An 18,043-nucleotide genomic window follows, 5' to 3' on the forward strand; every position below is an offset into this window, starting at 1 on the left:
AACAGGGTACCATGATTATGATTAATAACTGTTTTATTGGACTTGCATTCTGCCAAAAGAACCATATAAAATACAACTTACATATATAAATATTCCATACAAATGTATAAGCTCTCATAGATCGATCTTGTTGTTGCAAATGAGGCTTCAGTTGTACTCTTCACAACCACAGTAATGTTTCTGAGGACAGACTCACTGTAGCTAAGGTGGGAAGCATTCTGGGCAACATATTTCAAGAGCCGATGTGGCATACATACAATGCCTTATGGCTTTTATTGTATTTCCAAGAAAAAATGACCAAGGCCTGCAACTAAATTAGCACTGGTGGTTATTGTCATTTCTTGATTAAGCATGTAGTCTGTGTGCAAAGATTCCAAGGGGAACTTAAGGCCATTAAGGATTCAACGCCCCACCTGCCTCCCTAACTCATGTCACATATAGTAGAGCGGCTACAAGGCCAATTTGGCAAGAATCGTGCAAATTATGATACAAGCATGAAACTTGGTAGGTATGTGCTTATGACCAATACAATCAAATCTACCTGATTGGCCACTTGAAATGGTGGCCATTTTCCAAGATGGCCGCCAAAAAAGACTCCAGAAATTGATTTATTGCATAGAATTGACCTAGCAAATTATGATACAAGCATGAAATTCGACATTTATGTGCTTAAGACCAATACAATCAAATCTACCTGATTGGCCACTTGAAATGGCGGCCATTTTCCAAGATGGCCACCAAAAAAGACCCCAGAAATTGATTTATTGCATAGAATTGACCTAGCAAATTATGATACAAGCATGAAATTCGACATGTATGTGCTTAAGACCAATTCAATCAAATCAACCTGATTGGCCACTTGAAATGGTGGCCATTTTCCAAGATGGCTGCCAAAAAAAACCCTAGAAATTGATTTATTGCACAGAATTGTCAAAGCAAATTATGATGGACGCGTGAAATTTGGCATGGATGTGATCAAGACCAATACAATCAAATCCACTTGATTTGCTACTTGAAATGCTGGCCATTTTCCAAGATGGCGTCCAAAAAGACCCAAGAAATTTGCAAATTTCAAATGTGCAAATTGCAAATGTGGTGTAAATGATTGTTCACTCTCCTTAAATATGTTTCCATAGATGATGAAGTGATACAGATATTAAAAATGTTCCACAATGACAAATAAGCCACTTATGACACACAAATAGCATGGTGATAACATGCTAATAATGACAGTTCTTAATGTCAATGGAGGCCGTTACGTGATGCCACCCCCCACCCCCCCAAACAAATAAAATGGTTATGACATGCTAATAATACAATGACACTAATATGCTAATAACCGCAATTCATGGTTTTCAATGTTGCTGTTAAACAAAAGATGCGTGTACACCAGAAACAACCTCAGCTACCAAGTAGCCAAGGTCGCTGAAGAACCTTTGTCATGAATTTGCTTTTTTCGCTCTGGACGTGACATTGACATGTTTGATTTAGCTAATCACATAACAGCTCTGGCTTGTCAGCCTGGGACATTCAAAGATAATCGAATGTTGTAGCAACATTGCCCTTTTCCATGCTCAAGGTGAGGGTGGGTAAAGAAATATTACATCTTACTTGTGACATGGTCCGAATAATCAGCAATTGATATTGATATACTGCCACACCACTCAAAGGCATTTTCTTCTTCTCCACCTGCTGTATGTGTTTGCACAGCCTTGTTAAAACAGGCTTACATTGTTGAAAAACAAATAGCATTTTTATACACATGCGTCTTTCTGTTAAAATACCTACACTAAATTCTGAATCACATTTTGCCAATCAGCCCAAAACTAATTGAAATTTAAATAACTGTTCCATGCATGGATTCAAAAGGTGATCAAAAGATCATACCTCAATCTGATTTTTTAGATTAACAATGGACAACGAACGTATAACACACACTGACTGGTCAAAGTGCTGTCTGTGTCAAAAGGACACAAAAGAACAATTAAAGTCTCCTAATACGAATCCTGCAAAGACAGATGAAGATGGCTATACATTATTAGCAAAAAATATCCCCATGTTCCACTCTCTTAATGCATTGCCTATCAAACTTGATTGTGCAAGACTTGACACAGGAATGAATTGAATTTCCAATGACTTCATCATAGAAGGAAACAGAAATGTAGTGAATGTTAACATTCTAGTGTCTTATTTGGGGGCCATCTTTAAAAATGGCTGCCATATTACATTTTCAAGTTGCAAATGAGGTGGATTTCATTATATTGCTCTTTAACACAAACACACAAAATTACATACTTGTATCATCATTTTCTGGGCTAAATTCAGTCTTTTGGCGGCCATATTGTAAAATGGCTTCCATTTCAAGTGGCAAGTCAGGTAGATTTGATTGTATTGTTTTTTAGCACATTCATGCCAAAATTCATGCTTATATAATAACTTGCTTGATCAATTATGTGCAACAAATCCATTTCTATGGTATTTTTTGGCGGCCATCTTGGAAAATGGCCGTCATTTAAACTGGAAAATCAGTTAGAATGTATTGTGTTGGTCTTAAGCACATACCTGCCAAATTTCATGGCTGTATCATAATTTCCTTTGTCAATTCTGTACAACAAATCAATTTTTAGAGTTTTTCATGGTGGCCATTTTGGAAAATGGCCGCCATTAAAAATGGCAAATGAGGCAGATTTTATTGTATTGGTCTTGAGCACATACATGCCTAATTTCATGCTTGTATCATAATATCTTTGGTGAATTCTGAGCAATAAATCAATTTCTGAGGTCTTTTTTGGCGGCCATTTCAAGTGGCCTATCAGGTAGATTTGATTGTATTGGTCTTGAGCACATACCTGCCGAATTTCACGCTTGTATCATAATTTGCACGATTTTTCCTGTAGCCGCTCTACTAATACTCTACATACTCTGGTGGCAGAAGTGCTTGCTGAATCTACAGTTCTGAAAAAACAAAACAAATTAAAGGTCTGAAATGAGAATACCCCAACAAGGTAGCAGAAAACTCTCTTGCGAAGCAAAGACTAAACAGAAAAATCTGGTATTTTTACCTATAGAACAGAACCTCTGCTCCAAAAAAAGACTATTGGTATAGCCTGACTCCATTGTTCTATTGTCCCCAGGTCAGTGTTTGTTTGGATTATACTCTCACAGTGCATGTCTAGTCATACCAGGCTACAATGGCTCATTTGTATTCTAAAGATCCTCACAAATGAGAAATACCTGAAAAAGCAATTGAGAGAGTTTACCCACCCAACAGGTAATGTTGTCGTGGGAGGGTGCATGACCCTTTTTGTCAGTTTTGGATGAATTGGGTACCCCCTTAGTGCTAAATGAATACCCAGTTTGTTGAAAACTGAGGAACAGGAGAATTCCTATATTGTGTTACTTTAAAGATGACACAGAATGGAACACCCTTTTTACCTTGGCTTTGTTAAAATAAAGGTACGTTAAGACTTGGCCTCTGTTTCTGACAGACACATTTCTCAACTTTAAAAACAGCTCTGAGCTGTAGAAAAAGACGCCCGTGATCGCGTTTCAAAAGAAGCCGAGGACTTTTTTGAAAACTCGGTTTATTCCTTAGGATTATAATGTAAAACGGATGCTGGCAGCTTCAAAAAAGAAGCCTAGTTTGAACGTAGCCCAAGGAGAGATTGGTGGGTACCATAAAGCTACTGTGAACCAGAAACAAGGTGGTTTCTGCCTTCATGACTGCAAATGACTTTGAAATTACCTGTGGCGCAAACCATCACTGTGATCACATTAAGTTACCACTTCAAGTTGGAGATTCAGGTAGAAGTTGCCTGTTGTGAGCTGTCTTTCGTTGCAAGGAAGCCAATTAGCGTAAATTACTTCACTTAATTATTCATGTGGGTGCCAGATAACTATGAGGGGGTTGCTGGATATCTGCTAAAATGGGCCATTTTATTCCCCAGCCTAATTACAGGGCTGTAAATGGGCATGAATATTGCAGCTGAACATGGTTTTGACAGACCAAAGTTGCATACCTTCTATGTTAACATCAGAGAACAAGGTAAAATACTCTGGTCATCCATTCTGTGTCATCTATAAGACAGTGATGATTAGTTGCCCCCAAACCAAAGAAATCTTCTGTAAGCGTATTTGCTAATTATACATTAAAGACAGAGTCTGTGATTCTGGCAAAACATTGCTGATATTTGAACTCCCAAACAAATTACACCATACACCACCCCCTGTTCTTGTGATCTTGTACTAACAGGCGTGTGTGGTTCACAGCCTGATTGGTTCAGCCTGAGTCGCTCTACTTCCTATATAGAGCCAGGACTGTGTACATCAGTTTTTTTGCTTAGCACACATACAGAATGGACAACTAAAGGACCAGAAATTCTCTGAGTTTGACAAATTGTGTATCGGATTAGAACAGCATTTCTCCTTTTGATTTCAGGCCAAGTAATCAAGTTTCATTTTGTTGTAATCTAAAACAAACCACTCTTACTCAAAAACTGACTCACCCGTTCATCATAACACCACACAGTTGATCGGACATCCATCTTTAAAAAGGATGAAAAAAATGTGCACTGGTGTATATTTTCCAGTTCATCTCAGGGTCATTTATTTGTCTGTGTGTGTGTGTGTGTGTGTGTGTGTGTGTCTGTGTGTGGTAGTTCAAGCAGCAGCAGTGGTTCTTGTATGGGGCACTTTAAGAGAGGATGCTTAGGAGATCCTCTCGTAGAACAGGAGGTAGGCTTGGGAACTCTGCACTTTGGCTTCTGTGACAGGCTGAACGCTTGAGTCACTGATGTGAAACCACGATCCCTTCGGTGGCTCACCATTACCTGATCACAACAGATAATATAAGTTATAGAACAGCTGGGACAGAAGTTGGGTATTATGATACCTTAGACCAGTGTTTCTCAAAGTGTGGTCCGTAAACTCTCAAGTGGTCCGCAAGCAGACGTGGTAAAATATAATATAGATAGATATAAGATATATAATATATTTGTTTGCAATATGTAAATCCAAACAGTTCTGCAACAACACTGCCTACAGTATGTGAGCTACACCAATTTAAATAAATCGTATGAATGGAATTCTCTGACACAATAAGCAAGGTGCAAAGACAATAGGCAAGGTGGTTCAGTGAGTAGGCCTATTGTGTAATATACTGTTGAAGTAGATCAACTGTTTTTTTAGCTAGGTGGTCCGTGAGGTTTTTTTTTATTGGTTAAGTGGTCCTTGGTCTGAAAAAGTTTGAGAAACACTGCCGTACTGCGAAAAAAGGACATAGAGAAGAGTGGAATGCCACACCACAGCATGTTACTAATTGGCTCTATAAAATGCCAAGCTTGCTCCAGTTGACACATTTTTAATAGAATGTCAATGTGCCAGAATATTCAAGCTACAGTAGGCAACCCCTTTTCCAGAATACTCAACTTAGCTGTCTGAACATTCTGGCAGCCATCACTAGAATGGATTTTTCAGGGACTATCCTGTCCTGTAATCAACAGCTACAAATTTCAACTCAGAGTGACATTAACCGATTAAAACACTGAAGGGAGGTGTTGGGGACTCCTATGGTGTAAGTTACGGAGAACTGCTGATGACACTTGCAGCGGTTTTACAGTAAAATATCACAAATATATTAAGTGCTTATTTCCCAGGTGACGATTACACACCGAGTCGCAAACGTCTCTGACCACATAGGAAAGTTTCAATGCTTACCTTGCGTGGCTAATCCATTGGATGCCATGTTTTGACAGTGAGGCCGAGCTTTCACGTAGGCAGTGTAGTGTCCCGATCTCATTGTCCCACTGTGTTCAACAATCCCATAGAGGTTGTACAGCACCTGGGTCATTCCTTCTGACACATTCTGTTGGCATAAAACAAAGCCAGTCTGAGAAATGTTTCAAAGCACGATACAACACTTTCAATCAGTAAAACAACACTGGATCAAATTTGCATTTTTTAAACAGTGACCTGAACCCATTGGGACAAAGACAAAAGAAAGAGTTACTCAACAAAACGACAAGTCACTGTACAAGAATAGAAAGCTGCTTACCTTGCAGTTGACCGAGCAGTATGGTGCCAAGTCTAGAAGTTGAGGGAACTGGACATGACGATTCACCTTACACACACTGTAACCAACCTGTTAGACAAAACAACATCATAAAAGAGGCCATTGTGAAGCCATATCACCACTTTTCTCTTCCAATGTTAGTTATTTCTTTGGATGATTACGGGTCATCGGCATATCCACCGACTACTGTTGAAAACAGTGAAGCACATTAAGAGTCCTTCAAACTGATTGTGTTTGCGTAGTAGCATACGTCCCCTCTGTTTGGAGGCATCTCTTAGTGGTGCAACACATAATTAGCCGTGGTGTACTCGAGCATCATTCAAGAGCGTCACGGCAGATTACCTGTTGAAATCTCTTCAGGTGAAGAGTCAGCACAGGCGGCGGAGACGAGATGAGCATCTGCTTCAGCGCATCCCTGTATACACTCTTCTTGGAGCCTACGGAGAGCAACAGAACACCACATCTTACTGGCGCCCCCCCCAGGCTCACACATTAGGAACAGATCATCTCACAATGGCTTTCTATTATTGCTGATGATGCTATAGAGGTGCATGCTTATGGAAACATCAATACAAGGCCCAGTACTTTCCCTAAGTGTTTAGAAAATAGCTAAAAAGAAAGCCTGTGGCGCTAACAATGGCAAAGTAATGGGTTTAGTTCCCAAGGGGAGATGAGCAGTGATAAAGTTCTTGCATTCAGTCTAGACTGTCAAAACAAAGTTATCGGCTGAGTCGTTACATTTCAGTCACGACTTTCTCAGAAACTTGAGTCGTATCATTTTGACATCCTCTACCTTCTGTGGCCTTGGACCCAGACTGGCGTTTTGTGCAGGTGAGACACAGCAAGCTGTTACTCTGAGTGAGTTGCTCCACTTCGGTGAACTGGAAGAGGCAGGAGTCCACGGAGCACTCCTGCTTGTCTGGCGCCGCCCTGGTGGCTAAGGTGTGGAAGGCCTTCTCAGGGTCCTGGTTCACCACTGTGTACTCTGGGCTCTCATCATCGTGCCCATTCTCAGTAGCAGCCTCGCACGGCTCTGAAGTCCCATTTAGGGACAAGTGGTTCAGCTCTTCAGCCAAATTCTCTTCCTCCTGCTCCTCCTCGTCCTCGACGGAAGGCACCTGTGTGGCATCCTTCACCACTTCCTCGTCTTTCTCCTTGGTCCTGCCATCATCAGTCTGCGATTTGGAACTCTGGTCCTCGGCCAGCGCCATGAATCGATTACTGACTGCGGACTCGTCTGCGGCCTCCTCCTCCTCCTCATCATCCTCCTCCTCCTCATCCTTCTCCTCTCCATCATGCTGCTGATGCTGCTGACCTTCATTACCCTTGGGAGACTCATCCATCTTCCCCTGTCCCTGCTCAGAGTGATCTACCTCTGACGGCTGCTCCGTGTCCATCTGGGTGTTCTCGTCCGTCTCGCAGCCCGCCTCAGGCTCGGTGGCCACGCTCGGCGAGGCCGCCTCAGCATCACCGCCGCCTATCTCGTCCTCGTTCCCCATTGTGTCCAGTGAGACTTTCACTTCCTGTTTTGGCTGCCGCCTTTGGTTCTATAAATACACACATTTACCAGTAAAGCAGATTTGCCATTGTGATGGATTTGAGTAGACATGAATATATTCAAGCTAGCTTCAATCATGCAACAATGATTCCCAAGCAGTCCACACATTCATAAAATATATACACCTATGCTGTTACGACTCATACACACAGTTGCGTGCGTTGCAGTTCTGGAGACGCATCCCGTTCAATTTACATGGGCTTACGTCATCTGTTGCCGAACTGAATTGTGGGTCCGTTGCGTCACGTTGCTCCCGTCGCTCGCGTTGAGAAGTTCAGCTGTTGCTGCACCGACGGACGGCACCAGCCAATCAAATTACGAACAAGCGAACAACAGACGGCACCAGCCAATCAAATTCCCGTTATACCTTAAGTCATTTGCATAGCTACGTCGGGAACACCCACTGGCATGCGTTGACGGAACGCAACTGTGTGTATGAGCCGTAAGTTACCATGAATTGAAGTGCCTAGTAAATATGTACAACTACAGTGATCTGAATTTATGACAGGGCGACAAGTTAGATCTATCATGGAAGTGGAAGATGATGAAACGGACATTTTCAATCAAGTAGTTCACTTCGGTGTAAGTATTAAGTATACATATGAATTACTTTGAATGCTACATGATGAGAATGTGTTGTGCATTGGTTTACCTTATTTTGTTTCTTGGCTTGCTTCTTTGCCTTCTTCTGCTGGTACTTACTACCCGCCCCCGTTGGCATATCTTCTTTCCCATTGGTCACCGGAGTAGGACTGTCCCATCCATCATCACTCACGCTGCTCCTCTGCACAACTTTCTTTTGATTCTTTTTCCTGTATGCCTAAGGGGAACAGCGCAATATTAATACCTTTATACAGCTCAATGAGCATTTTAACTATGGATAATATCTACTGCTGAGAACAGGCCATGGGTTACAATACCTCATCTGAAACAGGAAGTGACAAGTCAAGGAACATTTCTGTCACGACAGACACCTGGGGGGGAACAATAAGTACAGAGAGTGAGAACCTTCATGGCCTACTATCCTCTCTGTGGATATTCAGTGAGCGCTTCAGAATGCTGATTCTTTTACTACATACCGTCTTGCATTCTTTGCACATCACCGTGCTGGTCATCTCTCCCCCAAAGACCTGGTCAACAAAGTTTTTGAGTGTTCCATTTTTCTCATAGTCTGTAAACAAAGCATTGGACAATTAGGAAACAAACATAAATGAAATAGATGTACAATATAGTATCTTCAATTCTAGGGAGTTTTTCCTCGCCCCTGTTACCCATGGGCCTTCTTTTCTTTTCTCTGATTGTCTAACACTCTGTAAAGAGCCATGAGACATGTGTAATGTTTTGGTGCTCTATAAGTAAAATTAAATTGAAATTGAAAATTGACAATACACACATATGACTTATGAATGCTGCTTACTTTTCATCAATGTCTTGGATTCTTCTGAGTCTGCATTCTTTCCTGAGCTTTTCAGAGCCTCCGATATTCCAGCTTTAAATCTCTGTGAACAAAGACAAATTCAAAAACTACTGCTGGAATCTTTAACCGCACCATTGGAACATTTCTGTGGTCCAAACCCTCCATTAAAAATCAGTCAATCCATTCCTCTTACATCTCAATTATCTAAACAGCGGCAGGTCTCTTACTTTGATTTCCTCAGCCCTCATCCCGTCCAGCAAATAGCGCAGAAGCTCCTGGCTGTCTTGCTGCTGGAAGCCTTTGAACCTGGCAGCCCTGGAGTAGTGATCAGGAGTATCGGTCAGTGGCTTTTACAGCACAGTTTAATTTCCTCCTCTGCTATAAGAATCCACAACGGTTCCTGTAACAGTTACTATCCAGTGTTGAGGAGAAAACTGAGGGTGTGTGTGTGTGTGGGGGGGATCAATCCAATGTTGTTTAGTCAGACTTACTTTTTACACACTTGAGTGAACAGCTCCCTGGGAGTGACAACCCCTTTCTTGGTTTCCTGGATCTCGTTAAGCAGCTGCCACATGGAGAGGGTAAGGGATCCAGGCTGATCTAGCTGCACCTTAATAGGATCCTGAGGAGAAGGAGGAGGGGGGGGGAGGGGAGGGGGGGGGGGTAGTCAATTAATGAAATTGAACAGCAACTGAAGATGGAGTTCTTGGACCACTTTCCAAAAACCGTGTCTGATGGAAGGCAATTATCTAACTATTACATACAAACATAAAATAGGAAGAGACTAGTGTACTTTTAGAAAACATTTTGCCCTGTGAAACCATCCTATGAAATTCACTTTGTGTGTGTGTGTGTGTGTGTGTGGTTGCATTGCATTTTCATTTGCGGTTGCAAGTATTTTTTAGTGATTAGATCAAGTCACCTCATTACAAAAAGCTGAGGGTTAAATTGGCACCACTAGTATCTACCCAGATCTAACTAATCAATCCCCTTAAGGAGAGAGTCCTCAAAATAGCTTACAGGCTTAGCTAGATTTTAAATAACTTTTGGACATGATTTAATTTGAGAGATATCCTAAAATACAACATCTACTACATATTTATCTGGATTATTTCAGCCCTTAAAAATAACATGAGTACCGGATGTATATCATAAAGTCAACATTCCATAACACTGATGAAAACTCTTATGTAACACTGCTTCAAGTTTACTCACCAGTTCTGAGGAGACGCTAGGTGTCAAAGTGACGGTGATCTTCTCATGTGTAACATCACTGAGGACCTGCCTCAAAAACTGGGTCTGGGACAGGTTCTATAGGAAGAGAGGATTGGTTAGAAAAAATGGACATCCCTTTAATGAGTCATGACTCCAGTGTCCACATAAGATAAAAAAAAAAAAAAAAAACTTAAGGACCTAATTCGAGGATGCAAACAAAGCATTAATATGCTGATACCACCTGCATGTATCCCTATAATCTACTGCATTATGTTGCCAATTTAAAGGGATATTCCACCATTTGGGGAATTACGCTAATTTTCCACCTCCCCTCGAGTTAAACAATGGATTTTTACCAGATTGATTTCTCCAGTTCATCCAGCCGTTCTGCGATACCACTTTTAGCTCCAGCCTAGCATACAGTAGATCATTGAATCGGATTAGACCATTAGCATCCACAGTATACTATACTCTCTATACTCTCATTCCGGTGTAATAATCAAGAAACGTTGTGAACGTACCATGGGTGCACGAGCACAATGATATCATGCAGCACCTGAAAGTAATCCCCGTAGGCTGTAACTTCCAGCAACAAGTTTGAGCTGTAGCAGTTTATTGCGCCGGAATAAGAGTATAGTTCCATGTCAAATCAGCCTAAAGTTTCATTTTCCGTTAGTCTTATTACACTTACTAACTTGAGAAGACACAAGTTTTAAATAGGAAAATTACCAGAAATCTTAGTCACTTTTAAGCGTGATGCTAGCAAGCGAGATGCTAATGGTCTAATCCGATTCAATGATCTATGCTAGGCTAGAGCTAAAAGTGGTATCGCCAGACTCACAGAACAGCTGGATGAACTGGAGAAAGGTAAAAATCAATTGTTTAACTCAAGGGGAGGTGGAAAATTCCCCAAATGGTAGAACATCCCTTTAAATGCATAATTTGTTATTTCAGTGCTTCCTAGAGACACCCCAGTGACAAAGGTCAATTAATGCCTAATTATTACCCTGTAGAACCGCTTAACCCGTCTTAATAATGTGTAACAACACCGCAGATCACATTCAGGTTTCTAGTACATGCAAAGTACATGAAGTATCTGAACTTGAACCACAATCTAAAATAATAGATTTATTCACAGCTTACAGACTTCTTTAGCAGGTTGCGATGTTGTGTTGTGTGTGATACAGATTTTCCCAAGTACAGAAATACTACAAAGTACACACAAATACTATCTGAGAACTGTACTGCTAGAGGACTAGGTTGTTTGTTTTTCTCAAATAAAAGACTTCTCCGCGCTCACCTGTACAACAGCATTGAAGAAACAGGTGTTCCCAAGATTGCTTAGCCCCCTGACTAAAAGTGCACCACTGTTTTCCACTGCCTCAGTCTTCTTTCCCTTTGGGCTGGTGTCTTTCTTAACGTTCTTCTTTTGTCTGCCTTTGTTCTCCTTCTCCTCCTTCTCTTCCTCCAAATCATTGCTTTCCTCTTCCTTCAAGTCATTATGGCTGATGCTGGGTTCTTCTAAAAGCGCCACAGAAAAACAAGGAATTATGGTCATTTCATTCCATCTTTTCTAGCAATTGCTAAAAGTAAGCATAATCATGACACATCTTACATAATTCTGCCACAAGAAACCTGAACCCATGGTTAATGGTTAATTCACAGCAATGTGCTACAACTTTTATGATGTACGTGTTGTAATAAGGCATTACGGTACTCACTTGTTTTTGGCTTTTTACTGGCATAGTCTGGTAGTGCAAGCTTTTTTATATTGGTCACCAACTGAGCCAGCTGTCCTGTGCTTGAATACTGAACATCATCATCACAGATGTAACACCTGAAAGATAGAGAACATTTCATGCATCCACTCGTACAGAAAGAATTCATGAGTGAGAGAGAGAGAGAGAGTGAGAGAGGGGGAGAGAGAGAGAGACTAACCATACACTCCAGTTGTCCAGATTCAGTACCAGACAATGAGGATCTGAACGTGGCTTCTCATAGTGCCTCACAGCATGTTGATCTTCTGAGTATCTCCCACAGCCCTTTCAAATAAGGAGCACTTTGTTTGCATTTTGCAGAGGAGACAGATCATGGCTCAAATTGCACATAATATGATGAAAACATCTCAATGCACTTAGTCATGCACACAACTTACATCACATAAGCATACTTAACGATTCATACATACTTATCACAGTAGCCTAAAACTTATCTTCTATCTTTATCTATCTATATTTTCCCTTTGTTTATTGATTTATTTATTTATCTACATTAATATAAATACTGAACAGTCATTTAAGTCAGAGGACTAAGCATTTCACTACATGTTGTACTTTGTACAGGGTTCCACTCTAAGTCAAATGTAAAATTCCGTGAATTTTCCCAGCAAAAAACCTGAATTTCCATGACTTACTATATAATTAATTGTACAATACCGACCAATGATTTCAGAGCAGCCACACAGCGTTCAAGAATCAAGAATCATTGAATAAATAAATTTTGGCTACTCAAAAAGCAGTAAAGCCAATAACCATATATACTCCAATTCTTTGTGGAAATATTTGAATTAATGTATTATTTTTGGAAAGTAAATTTTAAACTGCTACAACAAAATTCCCTGATATTCTATGACTGCCCCAAAAATGATAACATTCCCTGACTTTCCATGTCTAGAATGGAATGTCTTGAACTTGAAATGTTGTCAACCAGGGGTTTTAAACTTATTGTGACCCAGGGACCTCTGATTTGACTGGAAGGAAGTAGCCATATAGTTGCAAAAGCTTAAGTATTAGTTTTGTTTAAAAGATAATAACAATATTATAGTAGCATGGAATGAATCCCTGAAGAGAATAAAACTTAGGAACTGCTGCAACACAACTCTACTTACCCTGTGTCCACATTTCAGGCACATCCATACAACCTGTGGCTCTTGATTCATTTCATCCTCAGATTTTGTGTTGGGTCCCTCCTGACAGTCCTGACACAAGTTCCAATCGACATCTGGAGCAGTCTTCTTAAACAAGATGTGGTCTATTCCCTTGCGAATGTGGGAACAGGAAGGGCCTTGAAAGAGATTGAGAGACTCTTTAATGTTAGAGCAGATTGAATCATTCACCCATTCTTCATTCCTCCAGGGATTCAATTAGGCACTATACCTGTCAAGTCCACGCAGTTTTCCTCTTTAGAACTTCTGTCCTTCCCTTTCTTCTTACCCATCGCGAGTGGCAGAGGATTACGAGAAAATCTAGCATTGATTAATACAGACAATTGACAACAATTAGTGTCAGTGGATATGACCCCATTGGTTCACTCATTTCAACCTTTATGGCATCCTCTGTCAGATACACAAGTGCAAATGGGCAAATAGTTGAACGAATAGCTCCATTCAAGTTATCTAGAGCTGTCTCTAGCAGCCGATTGTATCGATACGAATCATCACTGAGAAAACAAGCTTTTATTGTTTAACACAATTGTACTTATTATCTTAGTAATGACTCATGTTTGTACTGTTAACTAAGATAGCTTGTGTGCTTATCTGCTATCTTAAATGAACAGATGTAGTCATTGATAGCTAGTGAATGCTAGCGAATCATCTTAGGACAAATGTCCACATAGCTTTACCAAATTGATGGTAAAATGCCCAATCTCTGTTTACATATAACATTAACATTACAAACCACCATATGTAGAGGAACTCTTTTTTTAAAGAAACAAGCCTTAACATAAAAACAGCTTGATAACATCAACATGCCTGCAGATAATTAGCAGGCTAGTTTTGTTTATGATAATTCATCATCAACGTTCTTTCATTCAACGCTACCTGAAGTTAAAAGCGTAGATTTGAGTGATCTTTAAGCTGAACAAAATTCAAAGTGGCGCGTTGTCGACGCATCATCTTCATTCTAATGAAAAATTAGGTCCATAAAAACGCAATTTTATAATCTAAAGAATAACATTGTGTATAACGCAAGCGTTATTAAATGTACACATTTTTGAGGAAAACTGAGTTCGAAACGTGGAATCACCAGATGCTCTCCAGAACACAATTCACTTCCTTTTGCACCGGAACTGTTTTGCCTACGGATAAACTGTTTGGCAGATATCAATGCAAAGTGGATAGATCGACCTTATGTTATGAATTGCTGTTTTAAAAATGCCGATTGTTTAAATATCACCACTTCCCGCTGCAGTTTGGAGTCATGCTTCACACCCGTTTTTAATGAACCAGAGCGTTGAAGTGTGTACAGTCAGAGAATGTCTGGTACAGTGTAGCCTACAGTAGCTTAGTGTAGCTTTCTTTTCAGTGCCAAAACAAAAGGTGGCACGTTATTTAAGTTGGAAATTGAGCTATATTATTTACAGATCCGTAATTATCTGTAATGGTAACGATAATAGAACAGAAGTGAGCTGTCAACGCATGATACCGGTTAGCATTACAAGCTGCAGTCGTGGCAAATCATTGTACTTTGAACACTTCGATGCATGTTGTATCTTCTTGAGAGAAGGGTACTCTGCAGAAATGGCTTTAGAAGAAGCTGAGGCTCAGCTCGCTGAGCTTGAGCTCCTTTCAAGCATGTTCCCAAGTGAAGAGGAGTTTGTCGTCACTGACCAGCTGGCTTTTGCTGAGTTGAGAGACTATGTTGAGGGGGTCTCGAACACACTTCCACATTCTAGACCTGACTTTTTGATAAAACATAAAATGGACACTATCAACTTCAAAGAGGTTAATACCATAGCCATGTGTATGAATGTATTTTTTTTTCATAAAGGTGTCTTGGTCAATGTATTTGTTCTTGAAATTAAAAATTAATGGTGATATCTTTACCACAGGTGGACATCACAATCTCCTGCGCATATGTGTCTGACTACCCACAAGTCCTACCAGAGATTTCTGTCAGGTAGGTACAATTTTAATTAAACACAAAATGATATAACATATTTGGTTTTATTTTACAATAATATAAATTATTGGTGGTTATTGACATTTTTTGTCTTAATTGGTTCGTTCCAATGCATATTATTTTCATCTGACAGGTGTGCTCAACTCAGCAGAGCTCAGCAAGCCCAACTGCACAGCGACCTCAACTCGTACCTGCTGGAGAACTGCTCTGGGGAGGTTTGCTTGTTATCAGCATTCGAGTGGGTAAAAGATAATGCAGCTCAGTACATTGACAAGAGTGTGTCAGCGGTTGTCCCGAAGAAAGATACCTCGTCAGGTCCCACCCAGGAGGCTTTCACTCGGCTCTGGATCTACAGCCATCACATCTACAATAAGAGTAAAAGAAAGAACATTCTGGAATGGTCCAAGGAACTCAACCTCACTGGCTTCAGCATGCCTGGCAAACCTGGGGTTGTTTGTGTGGAGGGGCTTAGGACCCCATGTGATGAGTTTTGGAGCAGGTATGAATAAAATAATATGCATTTTGATATGTTAAAAAGTATAAATAGGACAGTTTCAATCAGTTTATTGTGAAATTTAATTGTTAATCAACCTACAACCTATGTAAATTGTATTGTTAAAACACATAAAAAGCATGAAAGCAGTGAAAAGGAGGTGATTGAGATCTATGGGAGAGCTTGGTCTCATGAAATGCCTTTAACTTGCACTTTAGCCTAAGCTATGGGTGGGGAAATAGAGAGCCCAAAGAAAAACTGTAATGCTTCTTTCCATTATGTTAAATCTTATTTGAAGTGCAGACTCAATATATCTTTCACATCACTCCTTATTTCCTCAGAGTAAAGTGTCTGACATGGAAGAGGATCATGATTCGCCATCGAGAGGATATTCCATTGGACAGCGAGGATGGCACCATAGATGAAAGAGTGGCCTCGCACCGCAAGTTCACTGGGTTCGACGAGGCTATTTTTGATCCCCATGGAAACCGAGGAAATCACATGGACCTTGGGCAGCTGTACCAGTTCCTCAGTGAGAAGGGTTGTGGGGAGATTTTCCAGTTGTACTTTGGGATTGAGGGGAAATAGCAGTGGTCCCACAGAGAAGATAAGAGACTCTATAATCCTCTGTGCCTTCAGAATGCAGCACTCTGCTGATGGATATGGTGCCCCGCAAAGGCAGACATGAAATAAAACACATTACACCCCACCACACAGACACACCTCCCAGCCCCAAGTGCTGTTTTTGTACCAAACAAACCAACACAATGTCACTGTGCCTTTTAAAAGGTTTTAAACAGCCGGTAGAATTAACCCTGATATCTGATGCATTACCGTGGTTGTGTTGGACTAAGGTTTATGTCTAGTGCAAAAGTAGAGGAGAGAAATATAGCAATCTATTGGCACTGGGTCTATGGTTGGTTTATATTATTATTCCACTTAAATACAGTTCAGCCATGGCATTGGATTGAAAATGTCATTGTAGATGACAGATTGCCGGCTGTTGCATATTAACACTTTGAGAAATATAGGGTTTGATATGACTGAGTACATTAAGCCTTATGTCACTCATGCACTTATGTCTTAGAGTAGAGAGTTTACAAATTAAATATGGTCTCTCTAGATTACTGTGACATTGTAGTAACACTTCCAGTGACACTGCCCTGTCAAGTCAGTTACTTCATAGCCATGAAAACAATGGGAATTATATATTTTGACGAGTGTAGACCCATGAAATGTATCATCAGTACATAGGCACAGAATTCTCTCTCTTCTCTCTGTGTGTCAATGAAACAATGTCTAACAAAAGCAATGACTGGGTAGATTATCTTACTTTATGACATATTCTGCACATGTTATACTGGTTACAGATGCCTTTTTTGTTGCACACTAAATCTAGTCAAGCTTAATTGCTATCTCTTAATATATATATATATATATATATATATATATATATATATATATATATATATATATATCACTATGACGTGCAGTAGTTGCTAGGTTTTAAGCTATATATCAACCTCTCTTGTACTATGTTACAAACCCTGCCATCTTACTCCTACTCACTCATGATCAGTGATCAGTTGTCATGTCCTGGAAAGACCACAAGAGGGCAGTGATTTCCTAGGAATTTTCTTTCACATCACTGGATCAGCTCATTTACAAATTAGCAAAGAACTTCAGGGTCTTGGTGGCATGTTGGATGTTAAATGGATGTTCAAATAACTAAAGTTTGGAATTAGCATTCTGGCTGATGCATTGAAGCATCTAACCGTCCTTGAAAAATATGTTGAAGACAGAATTGTGAATTTGAATACTGTTGGTAAATCAGGCACTGAGATATATATTTAGATCATATGCTATCATGAAGCTGCATATGCTTTAGTGGAGCTGTATAACAATTCTCCACAAATCTGTGATCAGGAAAATGCAATGGGCAGAGCCGTATTTGGCTCTGGCAATGGGAGGGCTGTTGCTCCCTCTAGTGGCCATTGATATGTACAGTATGTGTGAATTGCACATAGAATGTGCCAGTTATCATTTTCTGATACTTCCCTACTTTCAGTTGTAATGTCATTCTGAAATGTAATCTTGTCCTATAGAACCACTCTCTGAATGAGGGTAAAGGTCATCTACTCCAGTCCTATTTCAGATCTGGGTACAGAGAGCCAGGGTGAGAAGAGAAGTATAAGATATAATCTTATTTAGATGGACCTCCAACATTATCACTCGACTTCTGTGTGCAGGCCAGTATCTGAGAATATCAGTGATAAGGCTGTTTATCGTCAGATATTTCTGATTTCATCTGAATGAATCCTCACTACTATATGCTGAGGAAGTTTACATGGGCTCCAAGGTTACATTACAACTCTGGAGCCAATACAAA

The 18,043-nt window shown here is 40.3% G+C and overlaps 2 protein-coding genes across 2 annotated transcripts; one reads left to right on the plus strand and one right to left on the minus strand.

Annotated features, from left to right (window-relative positions):
* Positions 1 to 15: 15 nt before the first annotated feature.
* Positions 16 to 14,293, minus strand: usp16 (ubiquitin specific peptidase 16). The gene is made up of 18 exons (XM_048265093.1): positions 14,081 to 14,293; positions 13,416 to 13,504; positions 13,148 to 13,323; positions 12,199 to 12,302; positions 11,982 to 12,097; positions 11,561 to 11,781; positions 10,261 to 10,356; positions 9,537 to 9,667; positions 9,273 to 9,360; positions 9,046 to 9,127; positions 8,708 to 8,799; positions 8,549 to 8,602; positions 8,281 to 8,448; positions 6,864 to 7,617; positions 6,413 to 6,507; positions 6,053 to 6,139; positions 5,716 to 5,863; positions 16 to 4,829 (listed from the first exon to the last, which is right to left on the minus strand). Exons 2-18 carry the CDS (start codon positions 13,474 to 13,476, stop codon positions 4,708 to 4,710), a joined length of 2,595 nt encoding a protein of 864 aa, XP_048121050.1. The 5' UTR covers positions 13,477 to 13,504; positions 14,081 to 14,293; the 3' UTR covers positions 16 to 4,707.
* Positions 14,294 to 14,391: 98 nt separating this feature from the next.
* rwdd2b (RWD domain containing 2B) lies at positions 14,392 to 16,363 on the plus strand. Its single transcript, XM_048264927.1, has 4 exons — positions 14,392 to 14,983; positions 15,091 to 15,158; positions 15,295 to 15,660; positions 15,996 to 16,363. Exons 1-4 carry the CDS (start codon positions 14,678 to 14,680, stop codon positions 16,240 to 16,242), a joined length of 987 nt encoding a protein of 328 aa, XP_048120884.1. The 5' UTR covers positions 14,392 to 14,677; the 3' UTR covers positions 16,243 to 16,363.
* Positions 16,364 to 18,043: the final 1,680 nt, after the last annotated feature.

This window comes from Alosa alosa, chromosome 15 (genome assembly GCF_017589495.1).
Source record: "Alosa alosa isolate M-15738 ecotype Scorff River chromosome 15, AALO_Geno_1.1, whole genome shotgun sequence".
NCBI classification, from domain to species: Eukaryota; Metazoa; Chordata; class Actinopteri; order Clupeiformes; family Clupeidae; genus Alosa; species Alosa alosa.

Bases quoted from the DNA above. Each gene is read 5' to 3' on its own strand.
- usp16 (XM_048265093.1), bottom strand. From the start codon at position 13,476: ATGGGTAAGAAGAAAGGGAAGGACAGAAGTTCTAAAGAGGAAAACTGC. The intron at 8,449-8,548 runs GTATTGTAACCC...TGTTCCCCTTAG, and splicing joins CACTTCCTGTTTCAGATGAG to GCATACAGGAAAAAGAATCA. The intron at 5,864-6,052 runs GTAAGCAGCTTT...TTATGCCAACAG, and splicing joins ACTGCTCGGTCAACTGCAAG to AATGTGTCAGAAGGAATGAC.
- rwdd2b (XM_048264927.1), top strand. From the start codon at position 14,678: ATGATACCGGTTAGCATTACAAGCTGCAGTCGTGGCAAATCATTGTAC. The intron at 15,159-15,294 runs GTAGGTACAATT...TTCATCTGACAG, and splicing joins CTACCAGAGATTTCTGTCAG to GTGTGCTCAACTCAGCAGAG. The intron at 15,661-15,995 runs GTATGAATAAAA...TTATTTCCTCAG, and splicing joins TGTGATGAGTTTTGGAGCAG to AGTAAAGTGTCTGACATGGA.